Genomic DNA, 20124 nt, shown 5'->3' on the forward strand with positions numbered 1-20124 from the left:
ATACATAAAAATAATATATAATATTTAAAAAATATAGTAAAACCTTATCGTTAGTAACGAAATACATGGTCTGTTCAAAAAGTACCCGGAATTACTAATAATTAAATTTCGCGGGTCTGGAGTGTCTGATTGTCAAAATTTTTTTTTATTGTGTTGGTATACATGCCCCTAAAGTATGATGAAATTTTCAGCTATATTCACTGTTTACTTTGTCTGTGGTAGTCGCTAAGGTTAGACGTGTTTTTCTGAGCTCTGCGATTTTTACAATGGAAGAATTGAAAAAGTCAAAGAATTTGTATTAAATTTTGCGTAAAAAATGAAATAAAGTGTTGCAAAGTGCAAAAATTCACCAGATATGGCTCCGTGTGACTTTTTCCTATTCCCAAAGTTGAAGAGACCCATGAAAGGACGGCGGTTTTCCTCGATTGAAGAAAATCGCCGAGAGTGCTCAAGGACATATCAAAAAGTGAATATCAAGGGTGCTTCGAAAATTGGAAAAAACGCTGGCATAAGTGTATTATATCTGGGGGGGACTACTTTGAAGGGGACCACATTAATGTAGACGAATAAATAAATATTTTTTTGAAAAAACGAAAATTACGAAAACTTTTTGAACAGACCTCGTATACAATTTTTGTTCCATCGATTACCAAATTCTTGCGAGTCTTCATCGGTCGTAATAAAATGTCGTCGGTAATAAATAAATTTGCGAATCGTGCAAAATATGACCGATTTTATGGTCCGTATCACGAATTGTATGCAATCATCGATCATTAAGCAAGGTTTATGGGCTTTTGGGCGCCAGAATGGCAGTTAACTTTATGATAAGCGACAAATATGGACAATGTGTATAAAAATCGAGGATTAATTGATATAAAATCGAGATTAATATGTGATAATAATTAGGAAAGTTAATGGAAATATATAAACAAATTTTACTTGCAAAATTTGAATAGTCTGATATATATATATATATATATATATATATATATATATATATAAATTCGGAAAAATCGACAGATGCGTAGTTTTGAATATACAGTATTCAATTTTATCCGGGATATGTATATATTGTTTTTTAAGCCAATAAAAGTGGTAGCCACTTTGTATTGAAATAGCTTCGAGCTCTCCTATATTGTGTTTCTAGAATATATCTATCTAACTTTATATATATATATATATATATATATATATACTGGGATATAAATGTTCTAGAAGATTGGATTATCCTCTTGAAGAGTTGTATCGCAAATTATTTTCCCGTATAATAGAATAAAATAAAATTGCCTTCAGAAAATGCATTTACTGATACAAATGCGTCGACGTATAAAAATAATACATCATATTATTTCTACCACATAAATTTATATCCTGTAACAATCACAAAATATTATAAATAAATCTTATTACTATGTCAAAATTTAAACAAAACACACTCAAACTTTGACACGACATTTTTATAGAACAATTTTAACTCGATGTATTTTAATCCGTGAAATATCTTCACATTTTTTAACGTTTTTATACCCAGTTTTATATCTTAGATAGATATTTTTTTAGTAATTTTTAATAATTTTTGATAATTTTATGAAACTAAATGGCTGATACACAAATACAAGTGATAACGAGTGATTTTGTGGAAATCACCATTACGAATTCGCAAAATGAGGCTGCTAGTGTACAGAGGAGATTTTTTAAATGTAAGTGGTAAAAAAAGGTTTAGTAGATCTTTCTGAATGTACGAAAATTTTAAAAGTTATAATCACTCTAACAAAATTTTGAAATATCTTGAATGAACCAAAGCAAGTACTAAAAACTATTATACAAACTCTACAAACTTTCAAATATTTTTTACAACTAAACTACAAATCGTATCCTTTTGAAATTTACATATAATATTGATACATGTTTCAACTATTTTCAGTAATATTTATGAGTGAATTTAGATGTCCCTTGTATTTTTATTAATTTTTCAAAAAATATCTGAGAAAAATTCTAAAAATTTACTATTGCCTAAAATTGATGATCAACTTTAGCTATTTTTTATAAATAAACTATTTTTAGTACACAACTGTAATTTAGCAATGTTGTTTGTCAGATCATTGTGAATGTAAAAAAAATTTAAAAACAGTCTATGTCTCCACAAAATTTTACAGTATCGCCAAAATTTCAAAGCAAGTATCAGTTCATGTCCCAAAAATTTTACTCAAATTCAAACATTTTTCACAAATAAACCTTCCACCCGATTTCCTCCAAATTCACACACAAAATCAATCAATATTTCTATTTTCCAGCAATATCAATAGGTGAATTCAAATCTCGTCTAGAGCTCTTAACAGGAGGCCGAGCTGCAACAATGCGCCTGCAACTTTTTTCAAAAGACGACACTCTTGTCGGAGTATTGGACAAGGACGAATTGCCTTTGGGATCTTACCCTATCGATTCGGGCATGCGGGTGCATGTCATCGATGATTTCAAGTGAGTTTTTTAGTAATGAAAGTGTAAAGGACATAAAAATTGTGTATGGGAAAAATATAGATCAGATTGTTGTGTAAATGTTTGTCGAATAGTGTTTTGAGATTGGTTTAAGCATTTACGAGATACATAATAAAATGTGTACTCTAGTCAGAGATACAAGGATGGTTTGTCTCTGGGATTGTACCGATGATTTCAAGTGGGTTTTTTAGTAATGAAATTTAATGGGACATAAAAACTATGTATGGTGGAATTATTGGCTGTTTTTGTACGTAAAAGTTTGTGAGATATAGTTTTGGTATTGGTTTGATTGTTTGCGAAATATGAAGAAAAATGTGTACGGTTTGCCTTTGGCATACCTTATCGACTCGGGCATGCGGGTGCATGTCATCGATGATTTCAAATGAGTTTTTTAGTAATGAAAGTGTAAAGGACATAAAAATTGTGTATGAGGGAATTATTGGCTGTTTAGTTGTGTAAAAGTTTGTGGGATATAGTTTTGGGATTGGTCTACTCGTTTGCAAAATACGGAGGTAAATGTGTACTCAAGTCAGAGAAATAAGGACGATTTGTTTTTAGCATCGTATTGATGACTTCAAGTTAGGTATTTAGTAATGAAAGTATAAAGGACATAAAAATTGTGTATGAGGGAATTATTAATTGTTTAGTTCTGTAAATGTTTGTGAAATAAAGTTTTTAAATCCGTTGAATCGTTTGCGAGATACAAAGAAAAATGTGTACTCTTGTCAGAGAGACAAGGACGAAAAGTCTCTAGGATGTTATAGGTGTCTTCCAGTGAAGTTTTTAGTAATTAAAAATAATGAAACATAATAACTATGTATGGGGGAATTATTGGCTGTTTTTGTACGTAAAAGTTTGTGAAATATAGTTTTGGGATTGGTTTGATTGTTTGCGAAATATGAAGAAAAATGTGTACGATTTGCCTTTGGCATACCTTATCGACTCGGGCATGCGGGTGCATGTCATCGATGACTTCAAGTGAGTTTTTTAGTAATGAAAGTGTAAAGGACATAGAAATTGTGTATAGGGAAATTATTGGCTGTTTAGTTGTGTAAATGTTTGTGGAATAAAGTTTTAGGATTGGTCTAATCGTTCATGAGATACATAATTAAATGTGTACTCTTGTCAGATATATAAGGACGATTTAAGGCAATAATCAAACAGAAAATCTCCCTTCCAATTAATTTTATAACAGTGCTGACAGATACAAGATTATATGATGCTCTTTATACTTACATCAAATCTAATAATATAAAATTATAAATGAAATATACATAAAACAATGATATGTACATAAGACTAGACTTTAAGAGATAGTGTAGATATTATGTAATTTAGTATATGGCTAATGTACTAGTTTATAAAGCCAATAAATCATAAATAAAAAAAGGACGATTTGTCTCTAGGATGTTATTGATGACTTCAAATGACTTTTTTAGTAATGAAATTTGATTAAACATAAAAATTATGTATGGAAGAAATATAGGTTGTTTAGTTATCTAAAAGTTTGTAGAATGTAGTTTTGGGATTGGTTCAAATATTTGCGAGATACGGAGGAAAATGTGTACTCTTATGTGTAGAGAGACAAGATCGATTTGTCTCGAGAATCGTATTGATGACTTCAAATGATTTTTTTTAGTAATGAAATTTAATGAGACATAAAAATTAGGTATGGGAAAATCATAGATCAGTTTTTTGTGTGAAAGTTTGTAGAATATAGTTTTGGGATTAGTTCAAGAATTCACAAGATACGGAAAAAAATGTATACTTTTATCAGAGTATTTGACAAGGACGATTTGCCTCTGAGGTCGAGCAAGTCCATGTTATCAATGACTGCAAATAATTTTTTTATTCAAGAAATTTAATGAAACATAAAAATTATGTTTGAAGAAAATATAGGTTGTTTAGTTGTGTAAAAATTTGTGGAATCAAGTTGTGGGATCGGTTCAAGCGTTTACGAGATACTAAAGAAAATGTGTACTTTTGTCAGAATATTGGACAAAAACAATATGTCTCTTGTATCATCCCAGAGCAAGTGCATGTTATCTACGATTTCAAATGAATTTTTTAGTAATGAAATTTAATGAAACATAAAAATTATGTATGGAAGAAATATAGGTTGTTTAGTTGTGTAAAAGTTTGTGGAATAAAGTTTTGGGATCGGTTTAAAAGTTTACAGGATACGGAAGAAAATATGTACTCTAGTCAGAAAATTGGACAAAGACAATATGCCTCTGAGATCATTTCACGAGCAATTGCATGTCATTGATAATTTCAAATGAATTTTTTAGTAATGAAATATGATGGGACATAAAAATTATGTATGAGGGAATTATTGGTTCTTTTTTTACGTAAAAGTTTGTGGAATGTAGTTTTGGAATTGGTTTGATCGTTTACGAGATACGGAAAAAAATGTGTACGAATTGCCTTTGAGATATTACCCTATCGGCTCGGGCATGGGAATGTATGTGATCCATGACTTAAAGTAATTTTTTTAGTAATGAAATTTAATGGAACATAAAAATAATGCATGGAAAAATTGTAGATTAGTCTGTTCTCTAAAAGTTTGTAGAATATAGCTTAGAATTTGCTTTAACCCTTTGCAAGTTACACAATAAAATATGCTAAATTGTGTATTTTTTAGGTATGAGCCTAACTATATTTTTCAATTTTACTCAAGACTAATTAATGTAAATTTCAATTTAAAAAGAAAATTATTATAATAGACATATCTTGAAAATATGAATTTTAGTATAAACTGATAAAAATTAGCTATTTTGGTTAAAATTTTCAATTAACTATATTTTTCAATAGGTATGAGGACCATACGGCAGAAAAGTTTAAATTAACCGAAGAGCAATACGACCAGAGATCAGATACTTTAAAGAACTTTCTAAAAACAAATCGTCTTGGTAAATATAATGAGGAAGCTGTTAAAGAAAGAAAAATGCAAAGGGCTAAGGAACGAAAAGAGGAGCTTGATAAAGCTCAAACCATGGAAATCGGAGACAGATGTCAGGTAAGAAACTTTAAAAAATACAAAAAAATTGGTATAAAAAATACCAAAATTTTCCCTCTAAACCCCGTTCAGCGTTATTTTCTATTAATCCGTCTACAAATGTTCTTTCCTCCTCTTCTCTAGGCAAAGTCTAGAGAGAGAGTTTGTACGTACTCATTTCGGAGCTTTATGAAATTCACGAATTCGACTACAAATCCTTCGCCGAACCCAACCGGATCTGTCCCCAGGCCGGATGGGGAAAAATAATTCCGGGGACAGATCTCCCCCTGTCCCTCTAGTCCCATTTTGAGGGCGGTATTTTGTGTTTGCGGTATTTTGTGTCGCACACTATTAGTGTCGGAGGAAAGGACGATGTTTTTTTGAGAATAATTGATTCGGAATTGATGGTAGAGAGAAAAGGGGTTTTGGAGATCGAAAAACATAAATTTTAGTATAAACTGATAAAAATTAGCTATTTTGGTTGAAAAAGTAAGTTAAGTTATAAAAATTATTCTCAGAAGCGCGCCCAACCAGGCTAAAATGAAAAATTCCTCATAAATAGCCATTTGTAAACACTAACATTAAATATTAGGTTGTCAAATATCTGCCTTCCGCTTTTTTGCTCTTGGTTTATAATACAAAAAGGCGGAAGGGAGATATTTGACAACCTATTATATTATTATTATCATGATTATTATTATGATTAATATCTTACTAATTCTACTATAATTATTTTGTTATAATTTATGGTTTTTCCAGTTTTATTTTATTATTCAAAAATTTTATTTATATTATTTATTAATTTTATTTTTATTATTATTTGCTTTTATTTTATATTAAATCATCGTACTACGGATATTATTTTCGAATAAATTCTGTCTTTTGCACTTTTATTTATTTAAATTTATGTTATTATTTATCAATATTGCCAGATGTTAACTATTTAACAGTTGTAATAACTATTATAATTAAAAAAAAATGGTTAAAAGTTTCTACTAACTAAATTATTCACTTTTACTCAAAACTAATTAATGTATACTCCAATTTATAATTGATTTGGAATTGATGGTAGAAAAAACAGGGGCGGAGATCTTGAAAACATTAATTTTAGTATAAATTGGGTGAAATTTTTTTTAACTAAATATATTTTTCACGTTTACTAAAAAATATTTGAAACAAATTCCAATTGATGACTCAAAAAATAAATATATTATAGGAGAAAAAATTGGTGGTAGAGGAAAAAGACGTGTTGGAGATCCTGAAAACGTGAATTTTAGTATAAACTGGGTGTTTTTTTTTAACTTACTAAAGTTTTGATAAATTTACATTTTGACAGAGTTTACAAAAAAAAACTTAAAGCAAATTCTAATCAATGACCCAAAAAAAATATTATAGGTGAATTAACTATAGTAAATAAACACAAACTTGTATTTACAAAAAGCTCGGCCCATAATTTGAAACTTCAATGATTTATTATAATCCAACCACTTTTCGCAGGACTGTAATATTTTAGAATATTTGTTTACGTTGCACTGAGTTTTTTTAAAATATTTGATCTGTATTAAAAATAGTCGAGTTATATAATAAATTCAAAAGAATAAATAAATTTAATCAGTTCAATCCCAACATTTATGTTTCAAATATAAAACAATTTTCACGTTTAAATTTCCAAAATTTTAAGGAATATAAATAATGTTTTATATTAATTTTTTTAGGTGAGGATTCCGGGACTGGCCCAGCGTAAAGGCCAAGTGGCCTACAAAGGCCCTGTGGAGGGCCAACATGGAGTTTTTATTGGAATTCGGTACGACGAACCGGTCGGAAAAAATGACGGAACTTTGGCCGGAAAAAGGTAAAAAAATAATAAATTATTAAAATATTTATTTTATAATATTTTTGTATAAGAATTGAATAACAAATGGTGTTCATAAAAAATAATATTATTAATTATAAAGCGATTTTAGAATATTATTCTTAAATATACTAAAAGTTATATTATTCTCATCATTTTGCATATTTATTATTTAATTCAGTGGTCTACAACTTTTTCGTATCTTTTTTTTTATTTTGTGTGGTTGTGTATGTATATGTGTGTGCCTGTTAGCTGATTTTCAACATTTGCAGTCTTTTTTCTCAATAGTGGCCAATTCTATTTCACAAAATTTTAAAGGCTGCCTAAACATTTTTAAAAATCAATTTTAAAAATTCATAACTAGTCAAAAGACATTTTAAAATCGTGCCGATTATTTATTTATTATATTTTATTTTTGAATAGAAATTAAATAACAATTCGTGTTATTAAAAATTAATATTGTTATTTATAAAACTATTTTGAAATATTATTTTTAAATAATACTAAAAGTTATTATTTTCTGCATTTTGCATATTAGTTTTATTATTATTTAAATCAGTAGTTTACAACTTTTTTGTAAAATTTTATTAAAAATTGTTATGTGTATTATTATTATTAAGTGTATGTGTACGTCAGTTGAGTTTTGCCAATATTTTTTTTCAGAAATTGCTAATTCTTCTATTTCACAAAATTTTAAAGGTTTGCCTAAACATTTTTGCAAAAAAACATAAATCGGTTTTGAAAATTTATTAACTATTCAAAAGACATTTTAAAATCATGCCGATTATTTTTTTTTTGGCAAAAATTATCTTATTAAGATTGAATTATTAAATTTTTTATTTCATTTTCTTTTTGAATAGAAATTAAATAACATTTGGTGTTATTAAAAATTAATATTATTATTTATTAGGCGATTTTCAAATATTAATTTTAAATAACATTAAAAGTTATTATTATTCTTAACATTTTGAACATTAGTTTTATTATTATTTAAATCAGTAGTTTACAACTTTTTTGTGAAATTTTATTAAAAATTATTATGTGTATTATTATGTGTATTATTTTGTGAAATTTTATTAAAAATTATTATGTGTATGTGTATGTCAGTTGAGTTCTGTCAATATTTTTTCAAAAATTGCTAATTCTATTTCAAAAATTTCAGAGGATTGTCTAAACATTTTTGCAAAAAATCCTGAGTCGATTTTAAAAATTTATAAACTATTCGAAAGACATTTTGAAATCGTGCTGATTATTTTTTAGCAAATATTAACTTGGCTGTTTTTCGTAATTAAATGTTAATAATATTCAAAAATATATATAATTTGAAATTTTACTATTACTATTAATAACAATAACAAAATATAGGACACTTAAATTTGTTAAAATATCATGAAATAACCTAAAATTTGTTAAATAAAATAATTATATTGTAAAAGTATTGTAAAGATTATTAAATTACTTATTAAATTTAAAAAAAAATACTTGCAACAAACAAACTAGTTATATTCAAAATAATTAAAATTAACTAAATATAAAAAAGTTTATAGTAAATAAATTAAATAATAAATAAATAAGTAATAAAATAGCTAATAATCAATTAAATTATATTAAACCTGTAAAATATTGACTTAAGCCTTATTATAATATTATTATAACAACGGCTTGTAAAATAAATAAATAAATAAATAAATAAATAAATTATTTTTTCAGATATTTTGATTGCAATGAAAAATACGGAGGATTTGTAAAACCGAGATACGTGGAAGTTGGCGATTTTCCAGAGGACGAATTAGTTTTAAGTGATTCGGAAGAAATTTAATTAAAAATATTAAAATAATATTATTTGTAAATTTGTCTTTAACACTGTACATATTATGATTGTATGCTTGTAATTAATTGGTGTTATATTTTAGCTATATTTTTCATGTGTAATCAGCCACGGAATAAATGATAGATTTAATAGAAAAATTGTTTGATTATATATAATAAAATGTTAATATATAAATGTTAATGTTATATATAAGATTATATTCGTGCTTAGGATGACAAAGGCAATCAAACACAATTGAGTTTCTCTGTCAGAAAAGATATATTTTATTGTTAGTTCTACATTAGACAAAGTTTGAAAATACAAAACTTTACATACCTATCAGAAAAGAAACGACATTTAATGTTATCAATCACAATGTCAGTTCCTAAACACATTTATACTAATATCTACTATTTTAAAGATTATTTTACTTTTAGGAAATTTTATTAATTGCGCCCTGACGTATTTTAGGTTTTGTTTCACTTGTTTCACTATCCTAATATCATAGGAGCTGTATCTATGATAATTATGACGCGCAAAATTCAAACTAAAGAAAAGTAGTTATTTTTCTTTACATATATATAAATGAAAAATTTAGAAATAAAAATTTCACTGTAAAAAAAAAACTACATCGAACTCACAGAAGCAAAAAACTTAAAAAAACACAGAAAGAATAGTAGGAACCTTAAGATCTAGTACTGAGAAAAATGCAGATGCTGATCAACTTCTGCAGCAAATTATTCAGCAACTAGTAAACTTTACTATGAGCCATCAATTTAGGAGTACATATAGTTATCAACTATCCCCCGACCCTTGTCCTAATTTTTAATATTAAAAGGGTTATGACATAAATCAAAATTCAGTACACAGACCCTAATTCGTAGTTATACGATGACGACCTCTTGCGACCTCAAAACACCTGTCCCTGTACATCCCCGAATCCTGGTGTCCTTGTGATATCCTGTTGTTGCCATCCTTTGGGAACAGAAACTGGCAATTAGCATAATTGCCCTAATGGATTAGAGATTAGTACGGAGAAGGTTTAACATGGAGTAGAAGGTACGAATTCTCCGATATTGCGGTGGAGGACCACTTGAGATTGGGGACAAATATTTATCGAAATAGATAGTCGACGATTGTAGGTAATTATATATATATATATATATATATATATATATATCCACGTTGTCCTGTACCCACGTCTACAATTCACAAGTTCCAATTTTTTTAATTTCCTATCCTATCTTTTTTACTTTCCTATTTGATGTCCTGTCTTTGTGATTCATTTGTGGTCTTAACATAAGCAGTATAAGAAATTCAGAAGAAAATAATATAGTATCTGCGGTAAAAGAACAATATCACACTTGATTTTACCACACGACATAATTGCTTCAATATTTTAGTCTATAATCTCGTACGATATATCTGTTGCTTTTTGGCAATTATAATTTCTAAAGTAAAAATGTACTTATAGACTAATAATTTAATAAAGATTATTGTTTATGTTCAAATCATAAGTGAATTAATTTGTAAAATCTAGCACTCTTCAATCTAATATCAACCTGCTAAATATTCCATATCCAAAGCCAAACAAATCAAGTTTTGACACATGAAGCAAAACTCTAAATCATTTTTTTAATAAGTAGAAATATTTTTTTGTATTGTTAAATAATTTGGTAAAGTAAACCATATAATGTAAAATGCAAAAAAATAATGTATATGCAATTTTGGACTTGTTGCGTTATTTATTAAACTGAATTATATAATTTCATCTGCTAATTATATACTGTTGACTGTATCTTATATTATTTCCAATTTCTGGCAAATTTCAGCTGCTTTTTGGCAATAATAATGTAGACATTACATTTTTCTTGAATATTATATTCTAATATTATCTTATAATTTCAACTTAATTCAAATTTCAAGTGAATCAACATTTCTAGCAGATTGACAGTTTAAATATTTTCAACGTCAAACAATGATAAGTGTTTTTTTTTTAATTTTTACAATTATTTCTTTAATTTTTATTTCTACAATATTACTTTAGTTTTATCGTTCATTACATCTTAAAATTGCAGATTGACAAATTCTAAAAAGAATTATAAAAATCCGAATAACCGTTTAGGAGAAGCATCAAATCATACACTTATACAGAAGATTTATATATATATATATATATATATAGAATATGGTCTGGTAAATTGTGGCATTGAAAAAATGATTTAGATTTCGCTCGGATTTGTATTATTCATTTCGAGAATTTATTTTTTTTCCATATGAAAGCCGTAACTCATTTCAACATTGTGCACGCTCCTTGTTATTAGAAATATAAGTGTATATATATATATATATATATATATATATATATATATAATATACTTATATTTCTAATAATATTATATATATACGCGTAAAAAAACCTGATAAACCAAAAATATATTGTGAAATTTATTTTGGCGACGACTCGAAACAAATTTTAACAGTTTTATTAAAAATAGAAATTTAATGACATAAAATCTAGAATCTAATCTAAGAATCTAGAATTTAATATATTATATTAAAATAAAATATTTAATAATTGAGAGTAGAAAATGCTGCAAATTGAATATGATATTTATGAGTATATTTGTAATGATAAATACTAAAATTATTGAATTCTTTATTATTTTGCAAATATTTCACTGAAAGTGAAACATGTTTCAAATAGAGATTGTAAAAAATTAAGCCTGATTAATAAAATCATATTTCATTATATGGTTTTTTTGCCAGAGATTTCTGAAAGTATTGATTTACACGTAAACCAATAAGTTTTACAAAATTTCCAAACAGTTTCGAAAAATATTTATATTGTTTACTAAAATTATTTATATTTAAATATTTAAGTAAATATCTAAAAATATTTATATCAGAACAATCTGATGTACTGTAAGACAATTATCAAAGGTGTATTGTCTGGTACTTTTTTAAAATGGGCTAAATGCATTACTTTATTGTAAAATTATTTGTTTTAATATAGTTTTAATTAATTGACACTAAACCAATATAAAATAAAATAAAATAAAAATGTGAAATTTATCGTTGAGGATGCACCTGATAAATATTCAAATTGTTAAATTACAATATTTTACATTTTTGACTACCTGGAGGAGTAAGTTTATATCTGCACAAAAAACACGTTTTTAAAGCAATATTATAATTTTTAATCTTAATTACTTTTATTAAATATGAATACTATATTTTTGTTCGATGTAACCAACTTTTCAATTTTCAATGCACAAAAACTAATGCCTGTAATAACTCCTTTAGATTATCTGTTTAATTAAAAGTAAACAAGATCATTAAAACGGCAGATTAAAACTTAGCAATTAACTTAGGTAAACTTTCGTCAGACAATTTGAGCTTATGAAATTCTGCAATGGTAATTATTCTCGGGGAGCCATTTTCATGGCGACACCTCTACGATAATAATCTGTTGATGAGTACAAAATAATTTCTGTAATTTTTACTAAAACTATTAGAACCTTTTCAATAGACCAAAATCTAACCCAAAATATATATAATTGTAATTCATTTTTTCGCCACTATTAGAACCTTTTCAATAGACCAAAATCTAACCCAAAACATATATAATTGTAATTCATTTTTTCGCCACTTTCAATGAAGATAACAGACACAAAATAAATATATACCCAAATATTTAAATTTAATAAACTATTATCATCTATTACAAATCTTTTACAACTTGTCAATAGGCCAAATTCCATCCCAGAGCTTGTGTAAATTTTAAATTATGATTACGTTCCTCTACGCATTATCAATTTACAATGTGAATGTCATAGTGAATAGAAAATTGCACCTGCAAAATTATGGAGCTACAAAATTACAGCTGCAAAATTAGCTGTAGGCTGCAGCTCGATGTAATGCGTCAGCGATTTGCAAAATTGGGATACCAGGATCGTAAATTGAGGTAAATCTATCTTAATTTTGAGATTTTGGGGTAAACTTTGTAAGCAGTCATTTTTCATCAGAATATTTCGATTTTTTGATTATTTTTGTTTTAATATAAATATTCTTTAGGAATTCACTTAAATATTTAAATATAAATAATTTCAGTAAATAATATAAATATTTCTTGGAACTATTTTAAAATTTTGTAAGATTTTTATGAGTTTACGTGTGAATCAATACTTTCAAAAATCTCTGGTTGAAAAACGATATAATGAAATATGAATTTATTAATCAAGCACAATTTTTTATAATCTATCTCAGTGATATATTTGCAAAAACTAAAAACTTCAATAATTGTAGTATTTATTATTACAAATATACTATCATATTCAATTTGCAAGCATTTTACACTCTCAATATTCCATCAATAATGCACCACAATAATTTGAAAAGCATTTTATAGAATTATGAAACAAACGCAACAGTATATTTTGGTTGTTTTTACAAATGATGAAGTACAAAGGATACAAAAATATGCAAAAACATATTTTTAGTATTCATAATATATTTGTAGGGTTTAAATTCATGTATTTTCAAATAGTGAATATTATCAGAGTGTTGTTTGATGTTAGCAATATATATATATATATATATATATATATAAATGTATATATATATTTGTGTATATAGTAGGTATTGGAATATATATTGCACATATATGCATATAAATGTTTTGGGCAAGCCACAACAAGGTCTAACCAGACTCCAATTAGAATCTGGCATACACAATGTTGGTTAGAATGCTGATAATTATATCATGTTCAGTTCACTGTTAACATAGATAAGCTCAAATATATTTATATATATATATATATATATATATATATATATATATATTGTATAAAGTCAGGCTTTGCAGGCACTATAAATTGCTATCGAAATTATTCATGCAACGAGCAGAAACTTTATTAAAATCAAAAAACTGATTTAACAACTGTAAAAATGTTTTTACTTCTGATGTTTTCTTCAAAATACTTGAAACCTGTAGTTATTTTGTTAAAGTACCAAAATGAGTTCAATCAACCTTTTATTAACAAAATAAAGCAAAAACGTAAGAATATACGAATATATATAAGTATGTGTTATGATGTTTGTCCAGAATGTACTCCTAAACTACTGAACCGATTTTGAGTTTTATTGGCTCACCTTATGTATTTAAATACAACTAAGGTTTTTTTTTTTTTTTTTTTATTTATTTATTTTGGCTTCTGATTTGCATCATTTTGCCATTACAAATATTTATACAGTTGTAGCAGTTTATATAATACATTGATAGTTATACAATAATGATTATGCTATAAATTAATTTTGCATTTACTTATAAAATTATATAAATATTTATATAATCCTTATGTCATTACTTGAAATAAGCATCTGTATATTGATGGGAAAAACAATCCTCACGTTTTGCAAATTCCTAACTAATTTCGATCTTTCCTGCTGATAATGCCTGCATTCCCAAAATAAATGGTCGAGTGTTTCTATGCTTCCACAGTCACACTTTGGATCCTGTAGATACCAATTCTCTTCAGATGCGATTTGCAGTAGGAGTGTCCGAGTCTCAATCTGCAGATTACTGTAATAAAATTTCGACTTTCTTCTATATTTTTAAACCATGTGTTTGGTGAAACAATCTCTCTCGTTAGTGCGTATGTGGATCCTTTTGTCTTTGTTGTTTCTGAGTGAGACTTCTGCCATAGTTCCAAACCTTGTTGTTTTATTAAATGTTTTAAATCTAGCGCAGGAGTTTTCGCAAATTGATCGCCGCTCGTGCATGCTTCTTTGGCTAGACTGTCTGCCATCTCATTGCCTTTTATATTAGAATGACCCTTTATCCAAAGAAGAATCATGGATTTATCATCAGTATTGATTTTCTTTATGATTTCTATAATTTTATATATTATTATGTTTGAATGTTTATTGGCGTGTTTTATGGCTGTTAGACTTGATTTGCTGTCACTTAGTATCAAAGATTTGTTAATATTATTGTCATTCACATATTTTACGGCAGTGTATATCGCTATAAGTTCCGCCGAAAATATGGATGTATAGTTTGGAAGTCTTACTTTGTTACTGTAATGGATTCTTGGGATATGTATGGCACATCCGGTTCCCTCTAATGTTTTAGAGCCATCAGTATAGATTTGCAAATAATCCGGCCAATTTGAGTTGATATGACGTTCTAAATCACGATATATATGTCCGTGTTTGCTATATTTGTGCTCTCATCTATATCGATGTATGGTTTAATGTAATCGTTTAGCGGTGGGTAGATGTAATATGGAGTTTTATCATTGATTATGATGTTCTCTTCGTGAGGTTTAATTGTATAAAAACTATTTATTAGTGATGGAGCTGGTTTGTTTGTCCAGTAGCGTGTGGAGTAATGTAATCTTGCTAGTTTTTCTAACTGTTTGGGTAATAATTTACATGATCCATTAAGTTTTTTCATCAAGAATCTGTTTGCTAGAATTTCTCTTCTTATGCTCAGAGGAGGTTCTCCTGCTTCTGTTAATAACGCATTTGTCGGTGTTGATCTAAATGCCCCTATGCATGTTCTTATTGCGGAATATTGAATTTTATCAAGTTTATTTTGTTCACTTTTTGACGTTTGACCATATATAAAGCATCCGTAATCTATTTGAGTTCTAATCAAATTTCTGTACAGTAAAAGACATGTCTCTGGGTGTGCTCCCCATTTAGTATTTGTTATTTTACGAAGTATATTGATGCCTGTTTCGCATTTTCTTGATAATTCTTGTATATGCTTTTTAAATGTCATTTTGGCGTCAAAGGTTATGCCTAGTATTTTCACGTTGTCTTTTATTATAACATCTTGAGTTCCAACCCTTATGTGACCTATGTTCTGAGGGAGTCTGTGTCTAGTGAAAATCGTTGCTGAGCTTTTGGTTGGTGATATATTTAAATTATTGCTTGATAACCATTTTATGTTTTCTTTAATAGCATAGTTCATTTGCGTTATACATGATTCTATTGACGGTCTTGATATGTATAAACAAATGTCGTCGGCATATTGTAATTTTTTAACACTTGTATCAGGTATCTTATGGTAATCCGCAGTATATATGTTGAATAATGTAGGGCTTAAAATGGAACCTTGTATGATCCCGTTGTATGCTGATCTAGGGCCGATCATATCTCCATTAGTTCGTAGATAAATATATCTTGGTGATATCAACTCCAATATTATTTTAATTATATTCTCTGGGATATTTATATTCCGTAGTTTTTTCTGTAGAATATTATGGTCTACGTTTTCATAGGCTTTGTCAATATCTATTGACAGTAGCAACATATATTCATTGTTTGACCTCGATATATTTATGTCGGTAGTAAGGGTACTCAATAAATCTATTGTTCCTCTTCCGCTTCTAAAACCAAATACGGTATCATGGAGTATGTTCTTATTTTCAATGTACCATTCCAGTCTTTCTTTTATCATTCGTTCGAAAATCTTTGCTACGCATGATATTAGTGATATTGGTCTATAAGAGTCTATAGATTGTGGGTTTCTATTAGGTTTAATTATTGGTACTACAATTATTTCTTTCCATTTTTCAGGAATCCAGTGGTGTGTGATCATATTATTAAATACATTTAGAAGTTCCATTTTAAAATTAGTTGGACTATTATTGATCATATTATATGAAATGTTATCCTTACCTGGAGCCGTGTTCTTTCTGTTTTTTAGAGCTCTTCTCAATTCATTATATTTGAAAGGTGACATCAATTCTGTTTCTTCATTATTATTCTTACTAAAACTATCTTGTTTGTTACAGACATAATCTGGTGTTATATTTTGTAATATTTGATGTCCACATTCTTCCATAAAATTTGGATTTATGTTCCTATTTGTGTTTTTGTTGTTGAATATTTTGATTTTCTTCCAAATTGTAGCCGGATTTGTGTTTTTGTTAATTGAACTTGTGTATTCCGCCCATTTTTGTATTTTCTTGTTCTTTAAAAATCTCTTGGTTTGTGCATTTATTTTTTGGTATAGGATAAAATTATCATAATTATATTTTCTGCGCATTTGTTTAAGTGCGTTTTTTCTTGCGTTTACCATAATATCACATTCTTGATCCCACCATGCAGCTGGTTTGAAGGTTGAGCTAATTATCACTTTGCATTTCTTTATGTTTTTCTCTGCAGCATGATCTATACAATTCATTAGAAATTCATATTTTTGTTTTCCTGTATTAGGTATGTTAGAGTTTTGGAGAGTTTTTGAAATTTCTTCGCCATATCCTTTCCAATTGGCCTGATTGGTATTCCATTTTTTTGTAGGGAAGATTTTGATGTTTGAAATTGCATTTGTGTAAATATGTATTATAATTGGTAAGTGGTCAGATCCAAGAGATTCTTCAAGTATTTCCCATCTGATATAATCTGTGAAATTGCTGGAGCATAAAGATAAATCGATATTCGTCGCTTTTCTGTTTCTTGTCTCGATTGTTGTGGGTTTGCCGTTGTTGAGAATTATTAATGAATGATCTTCTATGATTTCTTGTAATTTTATTCCTGATGTGTTGTTCGCCATACTTCCCCATGCAAAGTGATGGCTGTTGAAATCTCCAACGATCAATGTTTTTAAATGGATCCCTTCTATAGTTTTCCTCACATCAGTAAAATCTATTTCTTCTCTATTTGAGCAATAAATGGAAACTAAGCAAAAGGTTATATTTGTTTTAATTGTTACCGCACATATTTGTATATTCTTATTGTTGTTTATTGTTTCATATTCATCACAATCTATGTTGTTTTTGACGATGATGGCTGCTCCGCCGTATCCATCTTCTCTATCTTTCCGAAAAATCTTATACCCCTTAATTTTGCATACTGCATTAGGACTGAACCATGTTTCGGAAAGGGCCGCTATCGAAATCTGATTATTGTATAAGAAATGTTCTATACTTTCTTTATTTGCTTTCAATGATCTACAGTTTAATTGTAGTATTTTTAAATTCATTTTGGCTTATTTATATTGTGTATATTGTTTCTATTATTTTATAAAACTTCCTGTAGTTCTCTTATCCTTTTCCAATTTACTTATCACAATACTCAGTAATCTATTTATGGAAGAATCATCAGATCTATTTATTATTTTAATTTGTGTAACTAACTGTTTAAGAATTTCGAGTGGATCATTTTCTTCTTTTCTTGATTCATTTTCTTCTTGATCCGTATCATCTTCCGACGTTTTAATCGGCCTTTTCCTACTAATTATATCTCTATTACTTACCCTTTTAATATCCGTCTCTTTATTTAAATTATTATACTTAGATACTTTAGAGGTACCTTGACCTCCTACCCTTGTTACATTTTTGACATGTGACCTTTTTGGTTTTCTAATCCATACTATGTCTTCTTCTGTATCCTTATCTTCTTCTATTAATTTTGATAATTCGTTATATTTATTTTTATCACAGTAACTTTTTTCTAGTCCGTATTCATCCCTCTTTTTTTCTTTTATCATCGGAAAATCTTTTTCCTTATCTATGGTATAAGGGTTAAATTTAACAACTCTTGAATATTTGTCATTTCGCAAAATATTCCTCGCTTCATGAAAAGCTATATTATGAGTCCCCATCAATTCATAAATACTTTTATGCCTTTTGAATTCAGGGCATTCAGTACTATTTGCAACGTGTTCCCCGGAGCATAAACAGCATTTTAAGTTTAAAATTTCAGTACAGGCTTCTATTCCATGTTGTTCTGAACATTTCGGACATCTTTTTTTACTTTTACATTGTTCTTTTATATGACCAAAGAACCAACAATTATGACACTGCACTACTTTTTTAATGTATGGACTCACCCTACATTTGACTGAATATATTGAAATTTTCTCCGGCAATTTGGAGCCCCTGAATGTTAATTTCACACATTGCGATTTATAATTGATGTTATTACCTCTTTTTGACTTTAAACATTTTACTTCCACCACTGGATAATCAGATTCTATAACTTCCATTATTTCGTCTTCCGATAAATTAATATCAACGTCAAATATTATCCCCTGTCTTACTACTAGATATTTAGGAATGTAGGTCCTGAGATTATTCATCTTGAAAAATTCATCTTCCAGTAAACTATTGGCTGTTTCTCGATTATTAATTACTAATTTTATTTTGTTTTTTCCAATTTGTACAATTTCTGATAATTCCGTCTTCAATTTTGGAACTGATTTATATAACATCCTTCCAATTGCCATGTGATGTAACCTCCCAATATTTTTATTTATTGATTCCACATATATATGATATGGTCCTTTATCGCATTCTTCAAATCGTATTTTATTGTTTCGAGCATAGTTACTAGACTTTACTTCATTCATCTCAACCATTTCTTCACTAACCATGTTATTGTTAATAGAATTTGATTCATTCTGATTAACATTTTCTTCATTATTCGCATTAGATACACTATCAGATTCTTCCCTTACTTTATCATTACTACTGCGTTGAATAGCCTTTACATTTTTATTTATTGTATCATTACTTTTCTGAACTTCAACTTTTGAATTGACTCCACTTTCTAATCTTTTGACTTTGTTATTTTTTGCGCTAGTCACCTTTTTAATGAATTTCATTGTTCTGTTAATTTTATTTTCTTTATCACTATTTACATAATTAGAGTTCCTTAGCATTGTTTCTTTTTTATTAACTTTTGTGGGATTAGTTTTATTAATTCCAATCTTGATTTTATTAGATTTACTATCTAAATTGTGAATACTTTCACAACTACTTAAATCGATTTCTTGATCATCTATGCTATAATCCATACTACTTTCATTGTTAAAATCTTCAAGGTCATTTAGCACATGCATTGCACCTGCAATGGTTGCGCCTAAATCTGAATGTTGTGTAATGCCTTTATCAGGCGGCCGTCCGCCCTCGTGCCCGAACGGGCTCGACTCCATTGTTTGTTATCAGCTCA

The 20124-nt window shown here is 27.9% G+C and overlaps 1 protein-coding gene across 1 annotated transcript; it reads left to right on the forward strand.

The window, feature by feature from the left end:
• Nucleotides 1–1597: 1597 nt before the first annotated feature.
• LOC113373295 (tubulin-folding cofactor B-like) lies at nt 1598–9165 on the forward strand. Its single transcript, XM_026613602.1, has 5 exons — nt 1598–1700; nt 2295–2478; nt 5311–5515; nt 7210–7346; nt 9057–9165. The coding sequence occupies exons 1-5, from the start codon at nt 1598–1600 to the stop codon at nt 9163–9165; spliced, it is 738 nt and encodes a 245-aa protein (XP_026469387.1).
• The last annotated feature ends 10959 nt before the right edge of the window (nt 9166–20124 follow it).

This window comes from Ctenocephalides felis, unplaced genomic scaffold (assembly GCF_003426905.1).
Source record: "Ctenocephalides felis isolate EL2017-DRISC unplaced genomic scaffold, ASM342690v1 CF-g0.4_SCAFFOLD_01604, whole genome shotgun sequence".
NCBI lineage: Eukaryota > Metazoa > Arthropoda > Insecta > Siphonaptera > Pulicidae > Ctenocephalides > Ctenocephalides felis.